This window comes from Dicentrarchus labrax, unplaced genomic scaffold (assembly GCF_905237075.1).
Source record: "Dicentrarchus labrax unplaced genomic scaffold, dlabrax2021, whole genome shotgun sequence".
Lineage (NCBI taxonomy): Eukaryota > Metazoa > Chordata > Actinopteri > Moronidae > Dicentrarchus > Dicentrarchus labrax.
In genome coordinates, this window is record NW_026136716.1 from 868,346 (window position 1) to 883,345 (window position 15,000).

The window sequence follows — 15,000 nt, forward strand, 5'->3', positions numbered from 1 at the left end:
ACTGTAGATTATACAGATTATATTATATTACCAATATAAAGACTGTAGATTATACAGATTATATTATATTATCAATATAAAGACTGTAGATTATACAGATTATATTATATACACCAATATAAAGACTGTAGATTATACAGATTATATTATATTACCAATATAAAGACTGTAGATTATACAGATTATATTATATTATCAATATAAAGACTGTAGATTATACAGATTATATTATATTATCAATATAAAGACTGTAGATTATAACAGATTATATTATATTACCAATATAAAGACTGTAGATTATACAGATTATATTATATACACCAATATAAAGACTGTAGATTATACAGATTATATTATATACACCAATATAAAGACTGTAGATTATACAGATTATATTATATTACCAATATAAAGACTGTAGATTATACAGATTATATTATATTACCAATATAAAGACTGTAGATTATACAGATTATATTATATTATCAATATAAAGACTGTAGATTATACAGATTATATTATATTATCAATATAAAGACTGTAGATTATACAGATTATATTATATTACCAATATAAAGACTGTAGATTATACAGATTATATTATATTATCAATATAAAGACTGTAGATTATACAGATTATATTATATTACCAATATAAAGACTGTAGATTATACAGATTATATTATATTACCAATATAAAGACTGTAGATTATACAGATTATATATAAAGACTGTAGACTATAGTAGTAGTAAATACACCTGCAACTAATGATTATTGATTGATTGATTGATTACCGTCATTACTGATCAATAAATAAAGATATTCAGTTTATGAGACTTTAAAGCATTAGGTTGCAGCTAGCGTTAGCATGCTAACTCAACGGACGACTTCCGGTTAGAAACTGACGTTAAAAAGATGCGTTCAGGCTTCAGACAGGAAACAAACTCATCTCAATCAAAATACAAACAAATACAAACAAACACAAACTGATGTTTACCTGTAAGGTGACTCTTTGACCCAGGTAAAGCCGCGCGGGAAGACTTCACTCCGACTGGTTTGGCGAACGGCGAGGGAAACAACTTCCGGGTTGGTAAGGTCGCTTTCCGGTCGTGTTTCAGAATAAGAGGTCAGATATTTCAAATTAAAAGTTTGTTTCAATTATATATTAGACAAATAAATATATTAAATATAATAATAAAAAAATAAAATGAGTTAAACCCAACACTTGATTATAACACTAATAATAATAATAATAATAATAATGATAATAATAATAATGAGTGTATGTATGGAAAGATTGAATTTATACTAAAGCTGAGATATAGTAGTAGCAGTTCTAATTTAGGAAGTACAAATAAAACACAATATGTGACTTTATGTCAGAATAATACAGGAAATAAATAGTTTCCTCTTTATTAAAATGATTTTCTTTATTTCTTTGTTTCAGGGAGACAAGAATAAACGTATAGTACACAAATACACAGAAACACACAACAATACACATTTGTTTCACAGTAAAGGACTATTGTACTATTTTATTTACCATAACATTGATTTGTATTTTCATCATTATTTCTTTTGGGGAAATTGACTGACATTTTGTAAATAAATGATAAAAATATGTTTCCTCTCTTTCTTCTTCTGGTGAAGAATTAAATATTACAAGCAAACTTTCCTTTAAACCTTTATTGAGAGAGAGCAGAAGAAGAGAGAAGATATGAAGGTGAACAATTTAATTATCTTTTGTTTCAGAAGTTGAGAAACAACAACAACAACAACGAAACAACACGCAGCAACTGAAATATCGACGACACTGGACAGGAAACGTGTTCTTTTTTTACTTTGTCAGTGTGATTGGAAACTCTCCCTTTTTACTTTAATATCAATAAATATCAATAAATATCAATAAATATCATTGCCTGTACCTGAAACCACAGCTGATGGACTGTACAGATATTTACAGGTTGGAATAAAGACAGATGGGAAGTAACAAGCTGACTAACTAGTGAATGAACAAGTTAGTTACATGTGAAAGCTAATCTTAGCAAAACGCTAACTAACTAACAATGTCAATTAGTGAGCTAATTTTAGATTTTTGGCAAGCACATATAAATGTTTTGGAAAATTAAATAATTGTTATTTTCTAATGTATCTTGACTAAAATGACACAATTTCATCTTTTCTTTGTTTTCCAATTTAAACCAAATTTACAATTTGCCTGATTATTAAAGCTGTTATCTTTCAATAAGAACACATGAAATCATTATTAGTAATCAATATTGTCTCAAAGTCCGCCCAAAATATAATGAAACATTAAAAATAAGTGATTTTATCACAGATGAGTATATTTTTTAATGTTGACATGAAGTCACACAGCCTGTAAAATGAATCCGTCCGAACTATCCAGCTAACGATTGATGCAGATTAGCCATGTAGTTAGCTAGCATGTTAATAACATTAGCTATCATAAGATGTGACTACATGTCATACAGTATTAGCCAAAACCAGTTATAAGGAGCATGTGTTTAATAGTAGACACCAGTATTTACACAAGTTGCCACCAGTGGTTACCAGTATGTACAGTAAGACTTAGAAATGCGTAACCATTCGCAGATAATGGTAGGCACCAGTAAAGTTACCAGTACCTATAGGTAGGCACCAGTAAAGTTACCAGTACTTATAGGTAGGCACCAGTAAAGTTACCAGTACCTATAGGTAGTCACCAGTAAAGTTACCAGTACTTATAGGTAGGCACCAGTAAAGTTACCAGTACCTATAGGTAGTCACCAGTAAAGTTACCAGTACCTATAGGTAGTCACCAGTAAAGTTACCAGTACTTATAGGTAGTCACCAGTAAAGTTACCAGTACTTATAGGTAGGCACCAGTAAAGTTACCAGTACCTATAGGTAGTCACCAGTAAAGTTACCAGTACTTATAGGTAGGCACCAGTAAAGTTACCAGTACTTATAGGTAGGCACCAGTAAAGTTACCAGTACCTATAGGTAGTCACCAGTAAAGTTACCAGTACTTATAGGTAGTCACCAGTAAAGTTACCAGTACTTATAGGTAGGCACCAGTAAAGTTACCAGTACCTAAGGTAGTCACCAGTAAAGTACCAGTACTTATAGGTAGGCACCAGTAAAGTTACCAGTACCTATAGGTAGTCACCAGTAAAGTTACCAGTACTTATAGGTAGTCACCAGTAAAGTTACCAGTACTTATAGGTAGGCACCAGTAAAGTTACCAGTACTTATAGGTAGGCACCAGTAAAGTTACCAGTACTTATAGGTAGGCACCAGCATCTAAAAGTAGCCCCCAATACTGACGAGTAGCCACCTGCACATATTATTGTCCATCACGGTTTAAAAGTACTCCATATACAAATAGTCAACAATACTTTTCTAGTAGCCACCAGTAGATATGAGTTGCCACCACCTGTGGCTACCAGTACATACAAATAAATACTGGTACATACTAGCAGTACATACCAGTACCCACAAGTATATACCAGCAAACCAGTAAATACCAGTAGCCACCAGTAAATACCAGCAAACCAGTAAATGCCAGTAAATACAGTAAATACCAGTAGACACCAGTAAATACCAGTAAATAAGTAAATACCATTAGCCACCAGTAAATACCAGTAAACCAGTAAATACCAGTAGACACCAGTAAATACCAGTAGCTACTAGTAAATACCAGTAGCTACCAGTTAATACCAGTAAACCAGTAAATACCAGTAGACACCAGTAAATACCAGTAGCTACCAGTAAATACCAGTAAAAATACCAGTAGCTACTAGTAAATACCAGTAGCTACCAGTAAATACCAGTAGACACCAGTAAATACCAGTAGACACCAGTAAATATCAGTAGCTACCAGTAAATACCAGTAGCTACCAGTAAATACCAGTAAACCAGTAAATACCAGTAGACACCAGTAAATACCATTAGCCACCAGTAAATACCAGTAGCTACCAGTAAACCAGTAAAGCAGTAAATACCAGTAGACACCAGTAAATACCAGTAGCCACCAGTAAATACCAGTAGCTACCAGTAAATACCAGTAGCTACCAGTAAATACCAGTAGCTACCAGTAGCTATCAGAAGAAACCAGTAGCTACCAGTAGCTATCAGTAGAAACTAGTAGCTACCAGTAGAAACCAGTAGAAACCAGTAGCTATCAGTAGAAACTAGTAGCTACCAGTAGAAACCAGTAGAAAGCAGTAGCTACCAGTAGAAACCAGTAGCTACCGGTAGTAACCAGTAGAAACCAGTAGCTACCAGTAGAAACCAGTAGCTACCAGTAAATACCAGTAGAAACCAGTAGCTACCAGTAGAAACCAGTAGCTACCAGTAAATACCAGTAGAAACCAGTAGAAACCAGTAAATACCAGTATCTACCAGTAAATACCAGAAGAAACCAGTAAAAAAACAGTATTAACCAGTAGAAACCAGTAGCTACCAGTAAATACCAGTAGCTACCAGTATCTACCAGTAAATACCAGAAGAAACCAGTAGAAACCAGTAAAAAAAACAGTATTAACCAGTAGAAACCAGTAGCTACCAGTAGAAACCAGTAGAAACCAGTAAATACCAGTAGCTACCAGTAAATACCAGAAGAAACCAGTAAAAACCAGTAAAAAACCAGTATTAACCAGTAGCTACCAGTAAATACCAGTAGAAACCAGTAGAAACCAGTAGGTTAGCAGCACTCAGTAGCAGTAAACTCTAGAAGCCGGTAGTCTTCACTTCCATTTAGCCAATCACGTCCCTCCTCAGAAAGAGTGGGTGGGGCCAGGAGGCCATCCAGCCCCGCCCACTCGGCCGTGACTGGGGGGCTGCATGAGGCTCTCGCTGCTGATTGGTCCGTGGAGAGCGCTGCAGGGTGAGTGGGAGGGACTTAGCTCGCTGCAGCCGACGGTCCACAGACAGGGATACTGACTGAACACAGACATTTCTCATTACATTCACTATATTTCATAAAACCTTTGTTTACCATATAAGGCTGTGGGCGGAGCCTCACCTGGAGCTGTGAGGAGGCTGCGAGGAAGGAGCACTGCTGGCGAGGGGAAGGGAGGTGGAGGAGGACAAAGAGGAAGAGGAGGAGGAGGCCGGACGAGGGGAGGAGCTGCTCCATCCGTCTGATAACACCTGAACACCTTCAGACAGACACACTGACACAACAGGAAGTAATAAATCCTGTTTATTCATTACAGTGAGTCATTTCACCTGTCTCCATTTATATATTATAATATATATGATATATATATATATCTCATATATAATATATTATATAAACAGAGTAAATAAAAGTATAGTTAGTGTCAGTGTTTGTATTTATATTGTTTTGTTTACATACTTTATATAAAAGCTTGTATATATAATAAAAATTAAAGTTTATTTATAAATGTATGTCAGTGTTTGTATATTTACACTGTAAATAAAATAAATGTGTTTATATATAATACAAATGGAAATGTATTGTAAATATATTTATGGTAATGTTAATATTTTACATTCATCTTTGAAGAAAACATTATTAATTAATTATTTATAAAAGAAATACATCCATAAACTTTATATATAAATGTAACACACACACACACACACACACACACACACACACACACACACACCTGAGGAGTGCGAGCGGTGTGGCAGGTAGGCGGTGGGGTAAGGTGTGTGTCGCCCGGGGTAACCGTGGTGCTTGTAACCGTGGTGATGATGTGATGACAGCGGGAGGCTGCTGCCATACGGGAAAGCTCCGCCTCCTCCGGCCGAGCACAGCGACCAACCTGACACACACACACACACACACACACACACACACACACACACACACACAAGATATATGTATTTATCTTTAAACATCAATATAATTGATCATTTATTAATTAAACAGCAGAATCGAAGATTTTGTTAATAGATTTAATTACACTGAACAGGTGCTACAGTGGTATTATTATTATTATTATAAAATGTTATTATTATTATTAATAATAATAATGTTATTGTTATTATTAAGAAAGGATGTATTTAAATCTATGGGAAGGTTTACAATCAGAGAGAAACATCAGTTAGAGTTTATATTGGGAGAGTTTTCCGTCTGATGCTCGTTATATCTGTAATATTATATACTAATTAATATACATTCATAATAACATATATTAATATATAATATATTTTACAGTTGTATGTGTAAGATATATTATTATTTAATATACATTAATAATAACATATATTAATATATTTTACAGTTATATGTGTAAGATATATTATTATTTAATATACATTAATAATAACATATATTAATATATTTTACAGTTGTATGTGTAAGATATATTATTATTTAATATACATTAATAACATATATTAATATATTAATATATTTTACAGTTATAGGTGTAAGATATATTATTATTTAATATTTGTGTCCATGTTATTTAACCTGGAGAATATTCTACTGTTTTTATTTTTAAACACAGAAGTTTTCATCACAATTAAATGAGATATTTTACAAGAAAACAAATTTTGCATTTTGTTCTTTTTAAATATAAATATTTGTTTTTTTAATTAGTATGTTTAAATAGATAAATATACTAATTATAAACATTGTCTTTTATTGTATTTATATATTTATGTTTTATATTGTATTAATGTTAATTACTGTACAGATAAATTCAGTGTGAGGAATAAAAATTAAATGACTCACAGGGTTGAATCCCAGTGCGACTCTCCAACGGCTCCGGTAAGCCCCGTCCGCCTGGGTTCCTGAGGAGGATAAATCAAACACCATCACACCACTGTGTGTGTGTGTGTGTGTGTGTGTGTGTGTGTGTGTGTGTGTGTGTGTGTGTGTGTGTGTGGTTTCTGTGTCTCTCTCACTTGACACCGTTGCTCCAAACGAGCGAGACGGTGTCGCTCTGAGCAGCTGATAATGACTCTCTAATCACATGCTAATGCTAACTTCCTCTGGTATCCTGGTGAGAAATGCTAAGTGCTAAGTGTCTGCGGACCAACATCCGACTGCTTCACACTCAACTACAAATACAGCGTAAAAGTACCTTTATTGATTATTGATCAGTATACACTGTATCTTTATAGATTATTGATGCTTTAATAATGGGAGTATTGATCACTGATCAGGCCGATCAGGCTGATTTTGAGCTGTACTCAGTAAGCAGTAATCTGTTGCTCTTTGTGTGCCTGTTTTTAAACTACTTTCCTCATTAAACATGATGTAATGATGTAGCAGCGTACCTCTCTTTAGCGTCCAGGAAGGCTTTAGCAAACGGGTTGTATTTGATCTTCAGAGCTGTGATCTGCACAGAAAACACACAGAACAAAACATCCAAAACTTCAGTGTGAACTTTTAAATATTCTATATGATAAGGACAGAATGCCTCCTGTGTGTGCCTACCTCTTCGTTCTGGTAGGCGGTGACGGCGATGAACTGCGTCTCTTTGAAGGAAACGTTGGAGACCAGACGATGTCGAGAGCCGACACACACAATGTGGAGCTGAGGCTCGTACTTATGGAGAGAGTTCAACATGATCTAAAGACAAAGAGCCGTTCAATGCATCACAAACTGCCACTGTTGGTGGCGGAGTCCGCCACTCCAATGCTGGATTCAGTCTGTTATTATTATATCTTAACCTGGGACCTGTTAGCTTTAGCCACAGTTATCCAGTGTGAAGCCACATTGTTACCATCCACTGTTTAGATCTTGGTGCTTTTGAACTCTAGATTTGAACCCGATGAAGGATTTTAGTCATCGGACGTCTGGATCTTAAGTTATCAGAGAAACAAGCTGAGCTAACGTTAGCAGCAGCTCGGCTCGCAGCCCCTCCGGGACGTCCTTTGTCTGTCCAACAGCGTGGGAGAAGCAGTGATTGTTAAGGTGGAACTGCTTTATTCAGTGTGTTTAAGGTGGAACTGCTTTATTCAGTGTGTTTAGTGGTTTTAATCAGCGGGTCTGTTTGTGTTGGAGAGGAGGAGACCTCTGTGGATCATTGGGCTCCCGGTAGAAACCTCCTGAACCATGAACACTGAAGGAATTACAGTTAGAGTTCGTCACTTTCTACCGCAGAGAGAACAAAAAGTAAAGTTTGATATCTGAATGAATGGAAAACATAAACTGTGATCCAGGTGTCCGTCCGTCCGTCTGCAGGAGAGTTTATGGAGTGGAGCCATCTTTGTCTTTTGGCCCAAACACTCTTTTATCCATCTGTCGTCCATCAACCCCTCCACCTCCTCCACCTCCTCCTCCTCCTCCTCACTAACGAGCCCCAATTAACCAATCCGAGCTCTCCAGGCGAACACACAAAAACAAACTGTTTTCTATTCAGATTGAGAGGCTGGCTTCACATCTGACCCCGCCACTGTGTGTGTGTGTGTGTGTGTGTGTGTGTTTACCCTGGCAGTGCCCACATTAGCTGGAGTGTGTGTGTGTGTGTGTGTGTGTGTGTGTGTGTTTGAATATAGTTTACCTCTCTCTCTCTCTCGTCCATCTGAAGCATGATGGGTAAATTAATTTCCCAGTAAAAAACATAATTACCATAATGTACAAATAAGCTGAGCAATTATTTCATTATGGCCGAGCTCTCTGTTCCAACTCTGCATTACTGTGTGTGTGTGTGTGTGTGTGTGTGTGTGTGTGTGGACAGGGATAATGGGGTAAATATAAACAACATTATTGCCAATTTTGTAGTGCTGGAAGTGTGTGTGTGTGTGTGTGTGTGTGTGTGTGTGTGTGTGTGTGAAGGCTCTCTGAGTGGCGAACGGGCTCTCGACAGGAAGTGCATTAAACTGCCGCCGGCCAATTAAGAGCTGTTTATCCCGTTCCCGTGGTTACGAGGGGGCGAGCAGGTGAAGTGAGCGAGGAGAGGGACTGAAGTGGCTAATTAGAGGCGGTAGTCTCTCGCCCACTCCCAATACAATACGGGGGGGGAGAGAGGAGAGAGGAAGAGACACTCTTGACATGGAGAGCCCGATAATGGACAGAAGAAGAAGAGTGAGAGGGGTAGGTAAAGTAAGGAGAGAAGAAGAAAAGAAAGGAAATGCAGAGGAGAAAGAAAAATGATGAATGAAAGAAAGAAAAAGGACAGAATGATCAAACAGACAAAGAAATATAGAAATGAATGAAAGAAAGAGAAAGAGTTTAATCAGGATTTCAGCTTCAGATTTTAGTTCATTTTGTTAAATTTTCGCATTAGTGGCGCCCCCTGTTGGTCGAGCTCAAACAGCTCAGGTAGACCTCCTCCCAATCACAGCCTGAACACATCTACCAAGTTTTATGCTGATTGGACAATGGTTAATGAGTTACGGCGAGTTAACGGCTCAGCCCCGCACTTTGAGACCATATTTTAATTGACGGCGGCCATGTTATTGGACCAATCTGATTTATGATAGAAAACTCAGTCCGACGTCGCTGTGAACCGTTTGGGGTTGATTCAGATTTCACTTTAGGAGGAGACGGCAAAAAAAATAAAAATGGTGGACTTTAGTGGTCCAAGAGGCTTCAGTGTAGAGCTGACTGAGCTGGACTTGTTCTCCAATTTCAAGTCAATCAGACTCACCAAGGCTGTGAGGGGTGTGGGGGGTGTGAGGGGCGTGGCCTTTCCAAAATTGTATTTAATTACAGCGCCACCTTGCGGCTCATTCCAGGTCTGGACAAACTGAGCTGTTGCAGCACGAGATAAATAATAAACCGACACAAACAAACAAATAACAGAAATGAAGTCACCTGTCCTCCTCCGTTGACCTTGTTGGTGAGTTTGACCTTGTTGAAGGTCACCGCCGCCTTCATCCAGTGCGCTCCGAAGTTCGGCGAGTCGGGGTGGATGTAGATGCCGCCGTGGCCCCGCCCCTCGGCACGGCCCTCCGCCCGGCCTGCCGCCACCCACTCCCCGTTCACGAACTTCCAGCGGCAGCCATCGGCCGGCACAAAGTCCAGCAGGAAGGAGTACATGGAGCTCGGGTCCAGACCGGACACGCTGACCTTCAGGACCGGGAACATTCGGCTGCACACACACAATCTAATATTATTATATTTATATTTATTTATCAATGCAACAGCAAAGTTAATGTTGGAGTTTTATTTAGCTGTGAGCTAAAATGTCAGTGGTGCAGTAATAATCAATATAATAATCAATAATCAGGAATAATCTATGGTCATATTTACACTTTTTATCTGGTTATTTGATCCTAAACGTCAATCAAAGTGGTTCTCCACAAACTCTCTAAATGACTAACGTGAGAAACCACAGGGAGCTTTTAAAGACAATCTGTCCATCATAAAGTGTTTGTGAGTTGTTCTGTGGATTTATTTTATTGTATTTAGAATATTGTGTCCACTTTACCTCGCGGTCAGACCTTTAATGACGCTCCCTCCAAAGACACCACACTCATTTTACCTCACAGACAACAGCAGTTTCTGCTCCACCGCCGCCTCCATTAACAGCTGCTAACGTCAGTCTGGATCCGCATTAACGTGTTCAAATACAGACAGACTAACAGACAGGCAGACAGGCAGACAGACAGGCAGACAGATGGAGGCAGCGGCAGAGCAGGAAAACACCAGTGCTCTGTGAGGAAGGACGTCTGTCCTCTTCATAAAATCCTCTCTCTGAGCTCAGACTGTAACTCAGGACTCACACACACTAAAGGAAAGTGTTGTTTTTATTATTGAAGACTGAACCAGAACACAGTGGACACTGACGGAGCTTCAGTCTCTGATCAATAACCTCGTCCTGGATCAGGAACCAATCAGCTGATCAATGAGCAGAAAACAGAGAATCCGTCTGATTGTTAAAATGATAATGAAAACTCATCTCTGATCAATATGCACAGGAAATAATCAAACATCCTGCAGTGATTGAGTTCACTGTTTGGGTTCATTGATCAGTTGATCAGCTGTTATTGATATCGATCAATAGAATATGAAATATACAGAAGATATAGTGGGTGCACCAGAGCATTAATGTCCTCAGGACTGCGTCTGTGCTCATTTCATTTCTTATAAATCCAAACTGATTATAGTTTATTGATTTTAAAGAGTCTGGAAACATTTTATCTTCACGAGCTGCACGAGTTCGATCGTTGTCCATCAATATAATCCTGTTTCCATCCATTATAGACTGATCTCAAATCAGGAGGAGACAACAATTGTTATTTTTTAATATTATTACTAAGTTCATTAGTAATTATTAGTTACATTATTCTGTTGACCTGTGTCTCTTTATCCTCCCCGTCTGTGTGTTCAGAGGATCTTTGTGGTGTTTGTTTATTAGAGACAGAGCAGAGCGACCGCCACCATCAGAGCATTTCCCTGTGTGAGAGCAGTGAGAGTAAAAGTAAAGGCCTTGTGCGTCTAAAGCCTCAGAGAGACAGACAGACGGCTCTCCATCAGTAACAGCAGTTGAAGTGGCGTTCAGCAGGTGTAAATGGAGTGTTTTCCCACCGCGGGGCGCGACAGGGCGACCCGCCTCGGCTCGGCAAAAAGCACACAGACACACACGGGCCACGTTAACGGCTGCTATCCACGCTAATGAATAACCCCGGTCAACAGGAACGCTGATCTGGAGTCGCAGCAAAGTCGCTTTCCTGAGAGAAAATATTCCCAGAGCAACAGGTAACGATTAATGTGAAACACTGTGCAGGGAGCGTTCACAGCACGACGACAACCACAGCACAACGACAACCAACGCACAACGACAACCACCGCACGACGACAACCACAGCACGACGACAACCACCGCACGACGACAACCACAGCACGACGACAACCAACGCACGACGACAACCACAGCACGACGACAACCAACGCACGACGACAACCACAGCACGACGACAACCAACGAACAACCAACAGCACAACGACAACCAACGCACAACCAACACAACGACAACCAACGCACAACGACAGCCACAGCACAACGACAACCAACGCACAACGACAACCACAGCACAACGACAACCACAGCACAACGACAACCAACGACAACCAACGCACAACGACAACCAACGCACAACGACAACCACAGCACAACGACAACCACAGCACAACGACAACCAAAGCACAACGACAACCACAGCACAACGACAACCAACGCAAAAACACAACGACAACCAACGCACAACGACAACCACAGCACAACGACAACCAACGCACAACGACAACCACAGCACAACGACAACCACAGCACAACGACAACCACAGCACAACGACAACCACAGCACAACGACAACCAACGCACAACGACAACCAACGCACAACGACAACCACAGCACGACAACCAACGCACAACGACAACCACAGCACAACGACAACCACAGCACAACGACAACCAACGCACAACGACAACCACCGCACAACGACAACCACAGCACAACGACAACCACAGCACAACGACAACCACAGCACAACGACAACCACCGCACAACGACAACCACCGCACAACGACAACCACAGCACAACGACAACCAACGCACAACGACAACCACAGCACAACGACAACCACAGCACAACGACAACCAACGCACAACGACAACCACAGCACAACGACAACCACAGCACAACGACAACCAACGCACAACGACAACCAACGCACAACGACAACCACAGCACAACGACAACCAACGCACAACGACAACCACAGCACAACGACAACCAACGCACAACGACAACCACAGCACAACGACAACCAACGCACAACGACAACCAACGCACAACGACAACCACAGCACAACGACAACCACAGCACAACGACAACCAACGCACGACGACAACCACAGCACAACGACAACCACAGCACAACGACAACCACAGCACAACGAAAACCAACGCACAGCGACAACCACAGCACGACTCCTGAACGGCTTCCTAAGAGCTTTAGGATTTACTTTAAGACCTGTGTCCTTTTCTCACTGCAGGGAGAAGTGCAGAGGATCTGAAGGAAAATCAGCACTGGTTCCACATATAAAAGCTACCTCATTAATCCAACCAATCAATCACATCATACTCTACTAAACTCTGTAAAATATTTGAATTATTTAACTGTTATTTATAGTTTCTGTGTAAATCTTCATGATGGTCTTAGTGTTGTTAGAAAGCTTTGTCAGGTGACTCATTCTTCTTATTTTACACTCATTTTGTTTAACATCTTCTTCTTCCTGTTCTGTGTGTGAGCTCCTTTACTGACACTGAGACGCTCACTGGATGACGATGTTTTAAGGTTTCAGAAAGGAAACATGTAGTGTTAGTCTGGATGGATGGCTGACACTGATCAATAACTGGTGGACGAGGCTGTGAATCGGAGGGGGGGGGCAGTCAGGGATTTAACCTCTGCAGGGTCACACCTGAGAGCAGCTGCTCACCGCCGCTCCTCCCACACTGCGCTCAGTGGAAACACCTGTGTGGATGTGCAGCGTGGTTGAGACCCCTGAATCAAACAATAGATGTAGTCTGGTATCAGGAACAAAGAGACTCAGATTACCGTCCATTCTTGGTGACGATCATCTCGTTGGTGATGTGCTGAAACTTCCTCCACAGCTCGGCGTCCTCCAGCGTCACCCTAAGCTCCCTCTCCGTCGGGTCGCCCTTCTCCCGGCCGGCCTGAAGCTCGCTCTCCACCGCACTCAGCAGCCGGGACATGCAGCGCTCGGCCGACCCAGGGCTGCACCCCGCCGTCCCGCCGGTGCGAGCGGCGGCGGTGGCGGCCCGGTCTGCTGAGGACACAGAACCAGACTCCCCGTCCTCCTGTAGCCCCTCCACCTTCATCTGGACACACAGAGAAAGACACATTTACTACAGTCAGACAGAAGCACCTTGTTCTGAACCTCAAATAAACTTTAGGTTGATAAACTAGTCTTTTATTTTAATCCCTGACTCACTGACTGTCTCCTGTGAGCTCAGTAAACCTGTACGCTCATTCTTTATAAATCCCCCCAAAAAATAACTTTGGTGATTTCCAGCAGAATTTAAATTTCTTGTTCTTCTTGCTCAGCGCTCAGCTCTCTGTGAGCTCCTGCTGACATTGTTTCAGTCATTTTAGACGCCGTAAATCGAAGCTTTCACTCCGCTCTAGACGTCATCAGAATAAACTGAATCAGACAAACTTTATTTAAAATACCTCCAATGAACCTTTAAACAAACTGTTTCCTTCCTTTCCTGACTCCTCTGTGTATATTTACACTTCTCTACAGTTTTCTATTAAAACACATTTGATGATGAATCCTTTATTATTCTCTTTATAATGTGGAGCTGTTTCCTTTATTACATCATTTATTGAATCCTGTAGTTTCCCTTTAATATTAATGTTATTATAAGCACTGATTCATTTACTGGGACAAATGTTACTTTATTTTTACAACATTCAAAAACACCTTTTTAATTCATTTGGACATTTTTGTTTATTGAGAATTTATGAGGCAAAATGTCAAATGTTATTATAAAACCTACAGACAATAACGATTGGTAGGAACAATAAGGGCTCGGGTACATTTCATCAGTTTATCTTTAATTTAATTAATTCAATTATCTTTAAATTAATCTTCTTTAAGGATTAAATTGTTTTTCATTTTTGTATTTCTGACTAAATTTCTTCTGGTATAAGCACATTTCTGTTACTTCTACTGATTATATTATTAAATCAATGTGTGTGTGAGGGGATGCGTTAATAAATATCATGCCGTTAATTTCTGTTTATTCTAATTAAATAATGACTTAATTATGGTGTCCTGGAGGTGGAGGGAGGATTTCACTTCTGTGGATGAACTGATGGTTAACCACATGAAAGAGTCAACTTATTATTAATTCAAATACAAAAAGAAATACAATCAAAATTAAAATGTGTATTTAATTAAAACATAAAACACAGAAATATGAACGAATGAAAAACAATGTATCCTGTTTTAATCCTCACATTAATGAACTTTAAAGTGATTCCACAGGTTCTTTAGTGAATGAATGAAAGAAAGAGATAAACTCACCTGAG

General features: G+C 39.6%; 2 protein-coding genes and 1 long non-coding RNA gene across 38 annotated transcripts in view; 1 reads left to right on the forward strand and 2 right to left on the reverse strand.

The window, feature by feature from the left end:
* Positions 1 to 1,097, reverse strand: part of pcid2 (PCI domain containing 2) — a 7,767-nt gene extending 6,670 nt beyond the window's left edge. The window contains exon 1 of the mRNA XM_051427033.1: positions 999 to 1,097. The gene's annotated coding sequence lies outside the window, so the exon portion shown is untranslated. The remainder of the gene's footprint in view (positions 1 to 998) is intronic.
* A 1,412-nt stretch (positions 1,098 to 2,509) lies between these two features.
* The window catches only part of LOC127378353 (T-box transcription factor TBX19), a 15,366-nt gene continuing 2,875 nt past the window's right edge, over positions 2,510 to 15,000 (reverse strand). For 8 of the 33 annotated variants that reach the window (XM_051427084.1, XM_051427078.1, XM_051427076.1 and 5 more), the window contains 9 exons: positions 13,501 to 15,000; positions 9,750 to 10,026; positions 7,425 to 7,559; positions 7,265 to 7,326; positions 6,717 to 6,775; positions 5,641 to 5,799; positions 5,028 to 5,178; positions 3,221 to 4,945; positions 2,757 to 3,094 (listed from right to left, as the gene is read on the reverse strand). The exon at positions 13,501 to 15,000 is cut by the window's right edge. In XM_051427084.1, the coding sequence (XP_051283044.1) occupies positions 4,780 to 4,945; positions 5,028 to 5,178; positions 5,641 to 5,799; positions 6,717 to 6,775; positions 7,265 to 7,326; positions 7,425 to 7,559; positions 9,750 to 10,026; positions 13,501 to 13,808 (1,317 nt within the window). In that variant the 5' untranslated portion in view covers positions 13,809 to 15,000 and the 3' untranslated portion in view covers positions 2,757 to 3,094; positions 3,221 to 4,779. Of the gene's footprint in view, positions 3,095 to 3,124; positions 4,946 to 5,027; positions 5,179 to 5,640; positions 5,800 to 6,716; positions 6,776 to 7,264; positions 7,327 to 7,424; positions 7,560 to 9,749; positions 10,027 to 13,500 lie in introns of all 33 variants that reach the window. The other 25 variants (XM_051427069.1, XM_051427068.1, XM_051427072.1 and 22 more) reach the window with 25 other exon arrangements.
* Positions 2,519 to 3,320, forward strand: LOC127378356 (uncharacterized). 4 transcript variants are annotated; one of them, XR_007887999.1, is made up of 6 exons: positions 2,523 to 2,620; positions 2,685 to 2,780; positions 2,845 to 2,940; positions 2,973 to 3,068; positions 3,131 to 3,194; positions 3,259 to 3,320. It is a non-coding gene; the product is annotated as an uncharacterized LOC127378356 (long non-coding RNA). The 4 variants fall into 4 exon arrangements; XR_007887998.1 differs by having other exon boundaries at positions 2,973 to 3,036; positions 3,259 to 3,319; XR_007887997.1 differs by lacking the exon at positions 3,259 to 3,320 and having other exon boundaries at positions 2,519 to 2,620; positions 3,131 to 3,224.